This window comes from Lathyrus oleraceus, chromosome 5, assembly GCF_024323335.1.
Source record: "Lathyrus oleraceus cultivar Zhongwan6 chromosome 5, CAAS_Psat_ZW6_1.0, whole genome shotgun sequence".
Lineage (NCBI taxonomy): Eukaryota > Viridiplantae > Streptophyta > Magnoliopsida > Fabales > Fabaceae > Lathyrus > Lathyrus oleraceus.
Genome location: NC_066583.1, coordinates 569,494,801 through 569,511,459, shown reverse-complemented (window position 1 = coordinate 569,511,459; position 16,659 = coordinate 569,494,801). Strand labels below are relative to the sequence as shown.

At 36.4% G+C, this 16,659-nt stretch overlaps 1 protein-coding gene across 1 annotated transcript; it reads left to right on the top strand.

Annotated features, from left to right (window-relative positions):
* The first annotated feature begins 4,199 nt into the window (after nucleotides 1-4,199).
* LOC127086538 (peroxidase P7) lies at nucleotides 4,200-5,981 on the top strand. The gene is made up of 3 exons (XM_051027313.1): nucleotides 4,200-4,553; nucleotides 4,653-4,844; nucleotides 5,141-5,981. Exons 1-3 carry the CDS (start codon nucleotides 4,242-4,244, stop codon nucleotides 5,693-5,695), a joined length of 1,059 nt encoding a protein of 352 aa, XP_050883270.1. The 5' UTR covers nucleotides 4,200-4,241; the 3' UTR covers nucleotides 5,696-5,981.
* The last annotated feature ends 10,678 nt before the right edge of the window (nucleotides 5,982-16,659 follow it).

Genomic DNA, 16,659 nt, shown 5'->3' with positions numbered 1-16,659 from the left:
AACATACCTTCGCCTAGCGAAGGAAACGCTTCAAGCTCGCCCCCAGCGAGGTTGAGAGGTTTTGCTACTGGAATGCTCGCTGGGGACTCGCTAGAGCCTCGCCTAGCGAGTGAGTGCTGGCTGCACTTTTTCACCAAAACAGAATGAATTCGCTGCAGACTTCGCCATGAGCTCGCCTAGCGAATTAATTTGCTAATTTACTGGAGCTGTTCGCCAGGAGCTCGCCTAGCGAACCCATTCTTCGCCACAGCCTCGCCTAGCGAGCAGGCAGATGAAATGCTCCTTTGCTTTGGTTCCTTTGCCAATTCTCTTGTGTCTTTATTATCAATTAATTCATGCCTTTCCTGCACAATAACAAACACATCAAAGGCACCAAGCTTGTTTATCAATGTAACGCATTCCATGTAAAATAAATGTGATTTTGACAATTTTAGCAAGGCAAAAGAGTGAAAGATGCCCACATATGATAGCTTAAATAAGCACTTTTGGGCATCTAACAGCACTCTCCCACCTTACCTTATCACTATTAAAATGAAAATTATATGCCTCTGTAATCGATCCTTCATCACTACTAGTATATATAGCAAGAATCTCTACCTCATACTGAGTCTTCTCTACCATAACTTCTAAAAAATTCATTACCATGTCTTTACTCTTGTTTTCTTCACGGGGGTCACTAGAAGTAATACATCTATGAACGATGAATTTTTATTCTCCAGGTTCCACTTCCCACAAATCATAATTCTTCACCTCTTGGATAGCCATTCAAGACACGATAAAAAATGTTACCATTAAGCTAGATTAACTTGGTTTGTGCAATAGGTAAAACTTTAACGAAATTTAAAATATATTAAGTTTCATGTTTTCTACTTCAAACCTTCATAAGTGTTTGGATATTTATTCATGTAAGTGAACACTGGTCTACCCAGTAAGTTGCTTTGGCACGACTCTTACTCTATAACTTCAAGGATAGCTACTTGGCCAAATGTGTATTTATCCCTTATCTTCTGCAAAATTCCTTAAAGTGCTCGGAAACAACCTCTGAGAATCTACCATTACTTGATCTCAAATCTCATAGCTTGTTCTTGTCATGAAAGTCTTCACTACATGATAATGAATGAACAACAATATTAGAACCTTTTAAAATATATAAGCCATATATTTTAGACCCTTTAGATATGATCATTCCATCATGCAAAAAATTCAACAGCTCATGTTCAACTCTAGTGCAATAGCCTAGATGATCGAACATGCTTATGGATAACAACTTTCTTCTAAGCTTTGCAACATACTTCATGTCATGAAGAAGAAACACATTATTATCATACATTTTAAGTTTGATAGTACCAATAACATGAACTCTGAAAGCCTTATTATAACTAAGAAGAAGTACTCCACCTTTCTTCAACTTCTAAGTCTAAATTTTTTGTTTTCTTAGACACGTGTGATAAAAGCAAACTAATTCCATGACCAACTCTCTTCAATCTCCAAACTCGACATTACTAGTGCACCAACACTCTCATAACTATCCTTATACAAGGAAATTGAAATCTAAATAGAATCGTCATTGCCCCTCCTCTCAGAATAATCCCTCATGAAGTGATTGATTCTCTGACAAGTGAAGTATTTTAACATTTACTGGTAAAATCTGTTTGATTTAGACATTCATCTACGCTCTTTTCCTCTTATTGAGACACTTAAGCCTTCACCATTATCATCAATATTCAAATCTTTCACCATTGAAAATTTCTTGAATCTCACAACTGTTTGTACTTCTTTCAAAACAATGGTATCTTCTTTATCATAAAGAAGTTCATCCTTAAAGTTCTCAAAGGATCTAGGTAATGAGATTAACAAGAGTAGAGCCTTATATTTTTAATTATTATTCACATCAATTATATTTAAATCATCAATGATCTTGTGAATTTCTGTCAACCGCTCCACTATGGATTTTCTCTTTACCATTTAAAATGAGTAAAGTTGTTATTTCAGACATAACTTGTGAGCCAAAGGTTGTATACAATGATTAAAGTTTTTCCAACACCGAAGTTGTTGTCGTCTCTATGGTGACTTCCCTTATAAAGTTATCCAAAGGCATGAGATTACGACACTCATTGCCTTATCCACCATCTCGATATTCTCTGTTTGATTTAGGCGTGCAAACATCAATTCATCGCCTTTCAACGCTGTAGGTCACTTATCTTAAGCTAAGATTGCTCGCATATTTATTTTCTACAACGTTCTAAATATACTTGTTAGAATACACAATGCTCACTTATAAAGAAAAACCCCTTTGTGCCACGGTGGACACCACTTGTTGTTAAAACTCTAACAAATCTAATTAATTTGTTGATAGTTTCAAACACACCAATAAATTTGATATGTGGCACAAATAATAATGGAAACAAAAAAAAGCCATAAGAAACACAATAAACGGGTAACTTGCCAATAGTGGAGGTAAGTCCACAACAAGTCAGAAAAAAGATAAAAGACAAGACCGCAAATAACTTGTTTATCTAGTTTGATCAAACCGGTCTACTCTGGAGTAAAGAGTAAATCTATGATTCACTATAATTTCAAAATTTATTACAAGATATTACAATAGAATTAAAAGAAAATAGTCATCCAATTTTCCAAGAACAAGACATGGCAATGGGGTCGGGCGAGATCGAGTTTAAACACTACTATCCCGACCCACACCTCTTTATATATCCTCGACCCCTGTCCTTAAATTGGGTCGGTGTAACAAATGACTATCTGCTTTTATTCCCATTGAGGAACGGGTTAGCCCGCTCCACACCCACCCGAAGAGACTATATGTTTTTTTAAATGAAGTTTTTTTCATAGAAACAAAAATCAATATTTAAATTAAATATTTGGTCATTTTAATAATAAACATTATACTTGATCATTTTTATTTAATCTGTATTTTCAAAAGTAATGAATATTAATTCTTTCTTTATACTTGTTATTTTAAGATTAAGTAGGGTAAATGTGTAATAAAGTTATTAAAAATAAGGGTGATAGAGTAAATTTAAAAGGTGGGAGAAAGTAGGGATTAGTGTGGGATGAGTATTAGCATCCCCCAATGCCACCTTCTTAATTAAAAATAGGGAATTTTTTTGTATCCATATCCTATTAAATCGGTTATTCCCTATTAGATTCCTGACGAGGTGGTTGGGTCTGACTGGGTTCGAGTTTTTTTGTCATGTCTGCTAAGAAAAAAAATGTATTTTCTACCCAAGTGATCCCAATACTCCAACATCCAATGCAAGAATCAAACAAAGACCAAAGTTTTTAAAAGTGGTTTCTATTCCCCACATACCGGTCTGACCTCAATTGAACATCTTCCACCAAACTCACTGATTCCTCTAGTGGCAATCATCGGACTCCTTCACGCGATAAATTTAGACCCCCAGACCGTTGTCGCTGACCGCCATCTACTAATTTCTGAAAATCTTGAAAAAATATTTTAATAAACAAAGTGGATTAAAAATAACATTAGGGATGCTCAACCCTTTCAAGAGAGAGAGTCACAAGGAGATATAATTAGTAAACATAAAATAGCTCATATTCGATTTTCATATATACCAATCGATGTGAGAATGCCCCTGACTCCGAATAAGCCACACTTCCAAACAAGAAACTTCGAGTACTCAACAATGACCTAAATTTTCAACACACCATCCTGAAATAAAATTATATTCCCACTCGTCCGTAAAGACCAGCAAATAGTTAACCCGAAAAGACAATTAATATAATGGAATTGAATATTGGATATGATTGCGATCAATATAGTCACACTTCCTCACAACAATATTTGTGATTATTGCTCAAAAATTTGAAGGCATGCCCTTTTTATTTTCTTAACAAAACTTTAAAAAATTCTTAAAATGTGCTTTTGCTTTTAAATATTTTTTTAAACTGTGCTTTTGCTTTAAGTAAAAACAATTGTACCACGAAATACTTTTTTCCACTTTAAGCAAGCATATCGACCCAACAACGACTCGTTCCCACTTTCCCACATTTGTTATATTTCACAATCTTCAATTATTTGCAACTTTTCCTTTGTTTTGTTATTAGACAAGTCAACTATTCTTATTCATCTTTATCTCACAAATTTTGCCCACCCGTTTCTCCTAAAAATTAAATAAAAAGTATAAAGCGCGTATTGAGCAGACAAATTTGAAAAGTGTGACAATTGCTCACCTTTCTGACTCTTACCAATCTCCTCTGTATGCATGCACCGTCATACTCACCTATATATATTGCTTAATCTTTCATTTGCTTCTTCATTCACACTTCCTTTCCTTCTTTTAATAGTATTTGTTACACTCTCTATTATGGCTACCTTTATAAAATTATTTGTCACACTCTCTATTATTTCTCTCTTAGCATGTTCTACCAATGCACAACTTATTAATAACTTCTATGCAACAACTTGTCCTAGTCTTCAAACAATTGTTCGTAATACAATGATCAGTGCTATCAAAACTGAAGCCAGAATTGGTGCTTCTATACTTCGCTTGTTCTTCCATGACTGCTTTGTTAATGTATGATAATCTTCAAAAATCATTTATTTATGCATTATTTTTTCTTTATCTCACATGTCACAGACTATATTTTTTAACATGTGAGTTTTATGTTGGTAGGGATGTGATGGATCAATCTTATTGGATGACACTGCGACGTTTACGGGTGAGAAAAGTGCTGGACCTAACATAAACTCAGCTAGAGGTTTTGAAGTGATTGATACAATTAAAACCAATGTTGAAGCTTCTTGCAATGCCACTGTCTCTTGTGCTGATATTCTAGCTCTAGCAGCTAGAGATGGAATCTTTCTGGTTAGTCACCCATTTCTTTATATTTGTAGAGAAGTATATTTTACTAGAAAAAAATATGTATTTTCTGTCATGTCATTTGAAGTAACGTGTGTTTTGTTGTTATAATATGATTTATTTTGTTCCACCTGTTGAGAATGCTTTGAAATCATAAAGTAAGATTCCAATATCCAGTCATTCTCAAGTATCTAACATGTGTTTATTTTTATCCTATCATTTCATTTTTGTCATGAGCTTGTTTTTAAACCATGTCTCCCACTATCTCTTTTACTTTTTCTCACATATAATTTTTACTATAGCTTGGAGGACCCACATGGATGGTTCCACTTGGAAGAAGAGATGCAAGAACAGCAAGCCAAAGTGCTGCCAACAGTCAAATCCCTGGACCATCATCTGACCTTGCAACCCTCACCACAATGTTTAGAAACAAAGGTCTAACATTAAATGACCTTACTGTCCTTTCTGGTGCACACACCATAGGCCAAACTGAGTGTCAATTTTTCAGAAATCGCATATACAATGAAACCAACATTGACACAAACTTTGCTACCTTAAGAAAATCAAATTGTCCTTCCTCTGGTGGTGACACCAATTTGGCACCTCTAGATTCCGTCACTCCAACTACTTTTGACAACAACTACTATAATGACCTTATTGCTAATAAAGGACTTCTTCACTCTGATCAAGCTCTTTTCAATGGTGTTGGTTCTCAAGTTTCTTTGGTTAGGACTTATAGCAGAAATACTGTTGCTTTTAAAAGAGACTTTGCTGCTGCTATGATCAAGTTGAGTAGAATCAGTCCTCTCACTGGGACTAATGGGGAGATTAGAAAGAATTGCAGGCTTGTCAATTAGTTGATCATGAATTGGAGGGTATATTAGAAATTGAATAAATGTTGTGTTTGGAGATTTTTGAAAGATTGATTAATATTATAGGGTCGAACTAGTCATAATTGTTGACTAGATCTTGGACACAATGGCAATTCTAGTAATTGTTAGTGCTTCGTTGATAATTTCAATGTTTCTAGTTTCACAAATACAAGAAAGTTTTTATATTTATGTTGTTACTCTTACCAAGACTAATGAATGGATCAATGTAATTTTACGATGGAAATATAAATCATGCATTGTTTTTCTTCTAGATTTTCTCGAACCATTTTTTCACACTTAGTTTAACCGCACTGCGTTTGTGTAAAAACTTTTTTTTTTTTTTTTTACATAAATTGTGGTTGCCGCGATATGAATTAATTATAATTTATTATTTATTATAAAAATGTTGAATAATGCTATTAGTTGCGGTATCACCACATGATGTTGAAGTAGTTTTAGCAATAAAAGAAAGTATTTTTGTGTAATTGTATTACAATGGTTGGTGTGATATCAAAGTCGTTCAATAATCTGTATGATTTTAATAGAAGTATTTGGTTTGTTTATATAACTAAACGTAAGTCACAATGAATGAAAAAAAGATTAACATATGAAATGAGATTGTTGGGGTTAAAGTTCATTATCCTATCCTCATGTAACCTCATGATCAATTTTACATTTCTAGTCAACAGTTAATATCATCACCTATCACTTTTCATATGTTTTTTTATGTCTAAATAACGGTGTGAAATCAATTGTATTACTTAAAGAACAATCTCTCATCCGATTAAAGAATACGATAGCGTTAAATTTTGACATTATGTGTGAATGCTAACCCCAACAAGAACATATATAACGTCGTGATCAAGATGAATACATCAGTATTTGGGAAATTACATCTAACCCGAAAAAAAGAGAATTTAGCTACTCTCACTCAAAGAAGTTTTACAATGATGATCAAGAACAAATATATTGAATAGTATCAACGACGATTTCTATGACAAGACAGAGCTTCCACCTTCAATCTTCAATACCTCTCTTGGGGTTTCTCCCCTCTCAATTCTCTCTGAATTCTCTATGTTCTATTCACACTTTTGTAATTGTATTCCCCATTGAGAATGAATATGACCTCTATTTATAGAAGTATGAGCAGACATTTTATTCAAACGAGGTTATTAGCTCGCCTAGTGAGCCTGTTTTTTTTTCATTAGTAAGTCATATCCAACTCATCCACGTGGGCTTTGGCATCCTTATTTCTCGAAGCAAGGCTCTCTTTTTGCCCAACGCGCAAACTTTTTCTTCATCTTGAAGTAACTTAGCCAAGTGGTCTTTAAATTGTCCTTTCGTCCATCGAGTTTGTCACTTCTGCCAATGAGAAAACCTAGATTCTCTGTGAAGTAACTTGGCTTGGAAGTCATCTTGAACGACCAATATTTTCCCAACGAGCCTATGTCTTATCCATGTGAGAATGTCTCAGAAAGGATGTGAACTTTGTGTCATGTCTTTGTTGGACGAGTGTCATATCCTAATTTTGCCCCTCATTCAATAAATCAATACATGCATCATGACATCCGCATCATCTGCATACCATAACATGCATTTCATCATACATACTACCTAGAATATCAATGAGAATAAATTTTTGGATTTACAGACAGACCGGTCGAACTGATTCTCAAATGTACATGAAATTAGCTGGTGAAAATTTTCAAAATCAAACTTGCAAACATCAATTTTATCAATCTACGGTTCGCGTAGTTCAACCTTACATGCTCATTTTATTTTATTTTCTTCCCTTTTCGGTTGCATTTTGATTAGCCTGAGTCTTTTAATCGATATTTTTTATTTTAAAATTTGATCAAAATATATATGTTTCTGAGAAGTTTATTTCGCATTGATCATTTTAGTGCATTCAATTTAATTTTTTGATCATTTTTGCGTCCGATTTTTATTTATTTTAAGTATGTTTATTTTTCTTTGTTTTGTCAAAATGTTCAGAATAATTAAATAAAATTAGCGGTGGTCTTATTTCGATTTTATTTAATTATTTTTTAGTGTTGAATTTTTTATTTAATTTCAATGATGAGAAAACAAATCAATATGTTTTTCAAAATAATGTTTGAACAATGTTACACTTTGATATTTAGTTTCCAATGAAATTTATAAATAAAAATTAAATCATAAAGTTTGTCAAACACTTGGTGTGCAATGAACACCAAGCTGATTTTTCCTTTATGTTGTTGATATGAAAAATCAATTTCAAATTGTGTACATTGCAGTTATTGTAAGAACAAAAATTGTTCTACAACAGATTCCTTGATTTTGATGATAACAAAGGATGAAACCAAAAATGGCACCCTAACGAAAAGTTTCTAAGTGTGCAGGATTCTAAAGAAAGAAGGAAGAAATCTGATGATGTCATCAGATACAAAACCAGATCAGATACAAACTATCAAATGATCAGAAGCATCTGAAGTGAAAACAAGTTCAAGAAAGTCTAACTCTGAGTAAAACAACAAGTATCAGATGCATCTGAACAAGAAGTAAGCTCTAGAAGTTCTGACTCTGAACAATACTATCTCTAGATTCCAGAAGTTATCAGCGCTATCTGAAGAAACTATCTGAACTCACAAGAGATTAACATCAGAAGCAAGATTCCAAGATTCTCTAGAAACACATATACTCTGAGCATGGAATTGCTAATCATGAAAGAGTAACGTTAAAGTCAAGTAAAGATTTGCAAATGGATTTCCTAATTAAGAAAGAGACGTTAATCTCCAATTTCAATAAAGAAGATACTACTTGTGGTAAGTAGTCATTTCAAGGAGAGAAAGTTATCCTGCAGAAGCTACTTATGTTATGGCGTAAAATCATCTTATTACTCATCAGTTTCAACTACTACCTCACTGATCTATATAAAGGATTGCAAATCAACTTTCAGTATACACAAGTATTAGCTAACAAGCCAAAATTATACTGAAACATCAACACTCAAGAAAATCACTCTTGCTCTCTAAGATCTTCACGAAGCTTTTGCTTATTACGTGAAAAACTCTTGTTCTTACTATTGTAATATCTGCTTTCTTAGAAGCATTCTAGATTACATTAATCTTTCATTTATTTGTTTGTTGATTTCCTCAAGTGACTCTGTGTAAGTCTGTATACTTGAGAGGACTAAGAGATTTTTATCTTAGACGTTGTTTGTAATCTTTCAAGATTAGTGGATTAAGTCCTTGTTGAAGGCGAAATCACCTTGGCCGGGTGGACTGGAGTAGCTTTGTGTTATAAGCGAACCAGTATAAAATCATTGTGTGGTTTTCATTTTGAAAAAGCGCTTATTTTTTCAAACAATTCAAACCCCCCTTTCTTGTTTTTCTCACCTTCAATTGGTATCAGAGCTCCGGCTCTGTTATTGATTTTCTAATCAAACACTTAACAGTGTAGAGAGATCCAGTACGAGAAAAACCATGGCCCACTCAAATGAAAGAGATAGTTACAATGCTAAGCCTCCTGTTTTTGATGGAGAGAAATTTGATTACTGGAAAGATAGAATCGAAAGTTTCTTTCTTGGTTATGACGCTGACCTCTGGGACATTGTCACAGATGGATACACACCTCCAGTCTCAGAAAATGGAGCTGAAGTTCCCAGAAATAAGATGTCAGAAGATCAGAAACGTATCTTCAAAAATCACCACAAGGCCAGAACAATACTTCTAAATGCTATATCATACAACGAATATGAAAAGATCACCAACAGAGAGACAGCCAAAGATATACTTGACTCTCTGAAGATGACTCATGAAGGAAACTCCCAAGTCAAAGAGACGAAGGCTCTGGCGCTTATCCAGAAATATGAAGCCTTCAAGATGGAAGATGACGAAGCTATAGAGGCTATGTTTTCTAGATTCCAAACTCTTATTGCAGGTCTCAAGGTGCTAGACAAAGGATACACAACTGCAGATCATGTTAAGAAGATAGTCAGAAGTCTGCCAAAGAAATGGAGACCTATGGTTACTGCTCTGAAGCTGTCAAAGGATCTGAACAATATCAGCCTTGAAGAACTTGTCAGTTCTCTCAGAAGCCATGAGATAGAACTAGAGGAAGATGAGCCTCAGAAAAGGAACAAGTCCGTAGCGCTAAAGTCCAGATCTGAAAGACGGAAACCTGACAGAACCAAAGCTCTCCAGGCAGAAACTGAAGACACTGACGACTCTGAACCAGAAGACTCTGATGATGAAGAAGAGTTGTCCCTACTAACTAGAAGAGTTAAGCAACTCTGGAAAAAGAGGAACAACAACTTCAGAAGACCAAGACCCAGAGGGGATCGATCTGAATCAACTTCAAAAGGTAAATCTAACAAAGATATTACCTGTTATGAATGTAAAGAAACAGGTCATTACAGAAATGAATGCCCCAAGCTAAAGAAAGACAACCCTAGAAAAGAAAGCTTCAAGAAGAATACCTTCAGGACAAAGAAAGGACTGATGGCTACCTGGGATGATAGTGAATCTGGATCATCAGAATCTGACTCTGATGAACAGGCCAATGTGGCACTTATGGCTACCACATCCAGGAGTAGCTCAGATGAAGAATCTGAAGAGGTATTTTCTGAACTTTCCCGATCTGATCTAGAATCTTGTTTGTCAGAAACTCTTAGCTCATATCAGAAATTAAAACAAAAGTTTAAAAACATTAAAGGCTGTCTTAAAGCAAAATTTGAAGATTGTGGCGAGCTTGAGATGACAATTCTAGCACAAGAAGATACAATTAAATTGTTAACATTAGAAAGAGATGGAGCAAAAAGAAAAAGCTTAGAATTAGAAGAAGCGTTATCTCAAACTCCACAAACTTCAAATGCAATAATTTATAAATACGAAGAAGCCTTTCAAGAATTTCTGAAAAATGGGATAGATAGGAGTATTATGGCATCCATGATTTATGGAGTTAGTCAGAACAATAAAAAGGGAATTGGGTACGATTCTAAGGAAGATAAAACTTCTACCAGTAACCAACTTAAGTCTCCCTTTTCATATCATTACACACACACAAGAACAAAAATTTAAAAATGCTAGAAAACCCAAAGTTATAAGAAACTCTGGGAAAACTAATCTGAAAGGACCCAAGAGATTCTGGGTACCAAAAGATAAGATTGTGTATGTTGCAGATATCTTATGCAGCAAAGTTCAGACACCAGTCATGGTACCTGGACTCTGGATGCTCGCGACACATGACGGGAAGAAAGTCTATGTTCCAAAGTCTGGAACTTAAAGATGCTGGATTTGTAGGCTTCGGAGGAGATCAGAAAGGAAGGATCAGAGGCTCCGGAACTATTGGTAATGGTACTCTTCCCTCTATATCTGATGTTCTTTATGTAGAAGGATTAATGCATAACTTGTTATCCATAAGTCAATTAAGTGATAACGGTTATGATGTAATCTTCAATCAAAAAACATGTAAAGCCATTAATCAGAACGATGGCTCTGTCCTTTTCACAGGCAAGAGGAAAAACAACATTTACAAAATAAATCTTTCTGATTTAAAAGATCAAAATGTTAAATGTCTAATGTCAGTTCACGAAGAGCAATGGGTATGGCATAGACGCTTGGGCCACATTAGCATGAGGAAACTCTCTCAGCTAACTAAACTCGAGTTAGTCAGAGGCCTACCTAAACTGAAGTTTTCTTCAGATGCTCTGTGTGAAGCTTGTCAGAAAGGAAAATTTTCAAAAACATCTTTTAAAAAGAAAAATGTTGTTTCTACCTCTAAGCCTCTGGAACTTCTTCACATTGACTTATTTGGTCCTGTGAAAACAGCATCAGTAAATGGAAAGAAGTATGGACTAGTCATTGTTGATGATTACAGTCGCTGGACATGGGTAAAATTCCTAAAGCACAAGAGTGAGTCTCACTCTGTATTCACCAGTTTCTGTTCCAAAGTGCAAAAAGAATTTGACTCTAAAATTATTAGAGTCAGAAGTGATCATGGTGGAGAATTTGAAAACAAAGATTTTGAAGAATTATTTGATTCTAATGGAATATCCCATGATTTCTCCTGCCCTAGAACTCCACAACAAAATGGAGTTGTAGAGAGGAAGAATAGGACACTCCAAGAGATGGCCAGAACCATGATCAATGAAACTAATGTAGCAAAGCACTTTTGGGCAGAAGCTGTAAATACAGCGTGTTACATTCAGAATAGAATCTCTATAAGACCTATTCTAGAAAAGACTCCCTATGAACTGTGTAAAGGAAGAAAACCAAACATTTCATATTTTCATCCTTTTGGATGTTCTTTCTTTATATTAAATACTAAAGAACATCTGAACAAGTTTGATTCCAAAGCACAGAAAGGTATTATGTTAGGATACTCAGAACGCTCTAAAGGCTACAGAGTATACAACACAGAAACCAAAATTGTGGAAGAATCAATTCATGTCAGATTTGATGATAAGCTTGACCCTGAAAAGTCAAAGCTAGTTGAAAAGTTTGCAGATTTGGAAATCACTCTTGTAGAATCTGATAAAACTCCAGAAGCAACTATCACTCAGAACTCTGAAGAAATTAAATCTCCAGAAATCCCAAAGAAAGTCAAAAGTCGTATCAATGTATCTGAAGATTTGATTCTGGGAAACAAGGATGAACCTGTCAGAACCAGATCCACCTTCAGGACTTCTGAAGATACTCCTCTGGGACTAGTGTTTCTGATTGAGCCTACGTCTTGTGATGAAGCACTTCAGGATAACGGCTGGGTGGCAGCTATGCAAGAAGAATTGGATCAATTCTCAAAGAATGATGTCTGGGATCTCGTTCCTAAACCCAGAGGCACTCATGTCATTGGAACCAGATGGGTTTTCAGAAACAAGCTGAACGAGAAAGGAGAAGTTGTCAGAAACAAAGCTCGACTGGTAGCTCAAGGTTACAGTCAACAAGAAGGTATTGACTATAATGAAACCTTTGCTCCAGTCGCGAGGTTAGAATCTATTCGTCTTCTTGTATCTTTTGCTATTAATCACTCTATCAAATTATATCAAATGGATGTCAAGAGTGCATTTCTTAATGGTTATATTTCAGAAGAAGTGTATGTCAATCAACCTCCAGGCTTTGAAAACTCAAATTTTCCAGAACATGTTTTTAAACTTAAGAAATCCTTATATGGACTCAAACAAGCTCCCAGAGCTTGGTATGAACGATTAAGCAATTTTCTTCTGGAACAAAATTTTATCAGAGGGAAAGTTGATTCTACACTCTTCTGTAAAAACCTTAATAATGATCTCATGATATGCCAGATTTATGTTGATGATATTATTTTTGGTTCTGCTAATATCTCTGTTTGCCAAGAATTTTCTAAGTTAATGCAGGCAGAATTTGAGATGAGTTTAATGCAAGAACTAAAGTTCTTTCTGGGAATTCAAATTAATCAAACTCCAGAAGTCACGTACGTCCATCAAAGTAAATATATTAAAGACGTTCTGAAGAAGTTTGACATGACTGAATGCAACTCTGCAAAAACTCCCATGCACCCAACTTGCATTCTTGAAAAGGAAGAGGTAAGCAACAAGGTTTGTCAGAAGCTCTATCGAGGTATGATAGGCTCTCTTCTCTATCTGACTGCTACTCGTCCTGATATTCTCTTTAGTGTCTGTCTTTGTGCCAGATTCCAATCAGATCCTAGAGAATCTCATTTAACAGCAGTTAAGAGAATTCTTAAGTATCTGAAAGGAACTCCTAACCTGGGCCTGATGTATGAGAAAACATCAGAGTATAGACTCTCGGGTTATTGTGATGCAGATTATGCAGGAGATAGAATAGAACGAAAAAGCACTTCTGGAAATTGCCAGCTTCTAGGAAACAATCTAATATCCTGGGCTAGCAAAAGACAATCAACAATTGCTCTATCAACTGCAGAAGCAGAATATATCTCAGCGTCACTGTGCACAACTCAGATGCTCTGGATGAAGCATCAGTTAGAAGATCTGCAAATCTTTGAGAGTAACATTCCTATCTTTTGTGATAATACTGTTGCTATTTGTTTAAGTAAGAATCCCATTCTACATTCCAGAGCCAAACACATTGAAATAAAACATCATTTTATCAGAGACTATGTTCAGAAAGGGATAGTAACATTGAAGTTCATTGATACTGAACATCAATGGGCAGATATCTTTACTAAGCCTCTAGCTGAAGATAGATTTCTTTTTATCTTAGAACATCTGAACATTAAAAATTGCCCTGAGTGAAGCATGGCTCTGAAAATGTAAAATGAGACTCTGATAAAAACAAATGCACTTCTGCCTCTGACTCTGATACTTCTACCAGTTAAGAAGATATCTGAGTTAGAAATCTCCAGGAACAAACCCCTTGGTATTCCTGAAGATCAGATACATCAACACGTGGAGCTCTGAGCGTCTAACCTTAGAACTTCTAGACAGCTGTCAAAAGAAATTCAAAAGGCAGACGTTTGAGTTCTTCTCGAGCAGTGTGCGTACTGTGGGATTAGACATTCATTAATTAGCTGTAATCATTTTTCCCCCCAAGCGTGCTTACTTGAGCGTTGTGCTAACGCAATTTAATGTGTCGTTTTGCATGTGTTTTACTTAGAGTATATAAACACTTTTTCTCACATTTCACACACTTATCACTCTCACTCACTCTAAAACCCTAAACCTCTCTCAAGCATTCTCTGAAAGCTCTTCATCTTCATCAATCTTCTTCTCCTTCACCATGGACGCTCAACAACAACAAGTCTTTAACTTCTCTCAAGAAATGGAATCAAGCTCTACTGCTCAAACCTCAAGCATTCCAACACCAACGGTTACAGGCGTCACCATCACCCCTGTTTACAAAGAACCCCATATTCTTGACCGTGAACGCCATATTAACCTTTCAACCCCTTTTGAAGGACTGGACGTGTTGTGTGAATCGCTAGTTGATTTCGACAACTTGAAGAGAAATGGCGTTGATCTTACTGAAGAGCTTCGCAAACAAGGATGGGAAAACTACTTCCAAAGGCTTTATGGTCCTGTTTACCCTCTTCTCATCAAGGAGTTCTGGAGATTTGCAGATGCAGATGACCACTTCATCGTCTCCTATGTTCTGGGGGTAAAGATTGTTATTACTGAAGGATCAATTGCCTCCTTACTGAACATGGAGAGAGTTGGAGGAAAAAGGATTTACAACATCCCTCCTAAGTCAAAGCGCATCACTGATGTAATCAATCCAACAATCTTCAAACCCAACACTGAAGGAAATCCTTCAAAGAACAAAGAGCTGCATCAGAACCTCAGAGTGTGGCTGAAGATTATTCTGGGAACTATTCACCACCGTCCAGCCTCTAACTCCTCTGACTACATTAATGCAGACCAGAAATGCATTCTGTATTGCATTCAGAAGGGTGTGAAGATCTGCCTCCCTGCTCTCCTTTTCAGATATCTGAGAGATTCTGTCAGAGAAACCAGAAACAATATGAAGCCCAGATCCTACATTCCTCTGGGAAGATTGCTATCTGATGTCTTCATTGAGAATGGGCTGGTGGATCATCTGGAGAAGACCAAGCTGATGCTAGATCTGGCAATAGATGTTGGGAAGCCTCTGAATGCCAGAAATCTCAAGAGTATGGGGATAATTAAGAAGATTCAAGTCAGACCCACTCTGGACACATCCTGGGATTGTTTGAAAGATCAGAGTAAGATGCCTCATGGCCTTGCCAGGTTCTTCAAGAACGAACCCAGAGATGCGGTGGCCATCTATCTTAATCGTCTGCTGGATGAAGGTGTTGACATCTCTGACTTCAGCCTCGACGATTGTCTAGATTCAGAAGCAGACTTCGTCAGATACAAGAGAGGTCTCTCTGAGAAGAAGATAGCACCTCCGGCAAAGAAGGCAAGAATTGAAGAAGCTTCTGGAAGCAGATCTTCAGCTCCTCTGAATATATCTACTGGTACGTCTGTTCCTTCTGTTACCATTAATCCTCTGATGGCTTCTTCTAACCCTCTCTCTTCACAACCTATTTTTACTACCTCTGAAATCCCACCTTCAACCACCAGAACCTCCCAACTTTCACCAGTTCTAAATGTAGCCCGTACATTCATACCTCCCTCTGAACCTAAACAAACCCACCAAAGCACTTCCTCTTCATCATCCTCAGAACCAGAATCACCCCCATATGTTTCTATCTCTTCTGACCCAGAATATTCTGACCCTGATTCCCCAACCATAGCCACAATTTATGCTCATAAACTTTCTTCACAACAACAAACACAAACACAATCTGAAGCAACTTCACCTCCACCACAATAAACAACCACCATACCTTCTGTAACTCAACCCTCTGACCCCCACACCTCTGATATCACCCCACCAAACATCTCCGCTGCACCAGAACCAGAAACTGAACCTTTAGACTTAAACCCTCTTTACGCTTCACCCCAAAGATCTGAACCTCAACCAGAAGCAAAATCTGAACCTCAACCTGAATCAGAATCTGAACCTCAAACATTAAATCTCAGCCCTCCAAACTCTCCACCTCATACCTCTGAACCTGAACATGAACATGAACTTTCTACACCTACCCTTGAGGAAGCCATCATGCAGGTAGCAGAAGCTTCAGTACAAAAGGTCAAGTCTCTGACCACTAACTCTGAAATCAGTGATGATCCTAAATCTGTAAGGACACACTGGAACAGAGTCATTGGCTGGATGACCTCTGAGTCTTTTAGACTGAAGAGCATATCTGAACAAGTCAGAAATGGCTACATCAGAGATGCTGAGGCAAGACTCCAGGAGAGACTTGCCAGAGAAGCTGAAGCCAGAAGGCTGGAGGAAGAGAGATTGGCCAAGGAAGCTGAAGAAGAAGCAAGAAGACTAGAAGAAGAAGAAAAAGCTCGTCAAGCTGAAATCCTAAGGGAAAAGGAAGCTGAAGCTAAGGCTCTAGCGGATGCAGAAGCACAAGCTGCT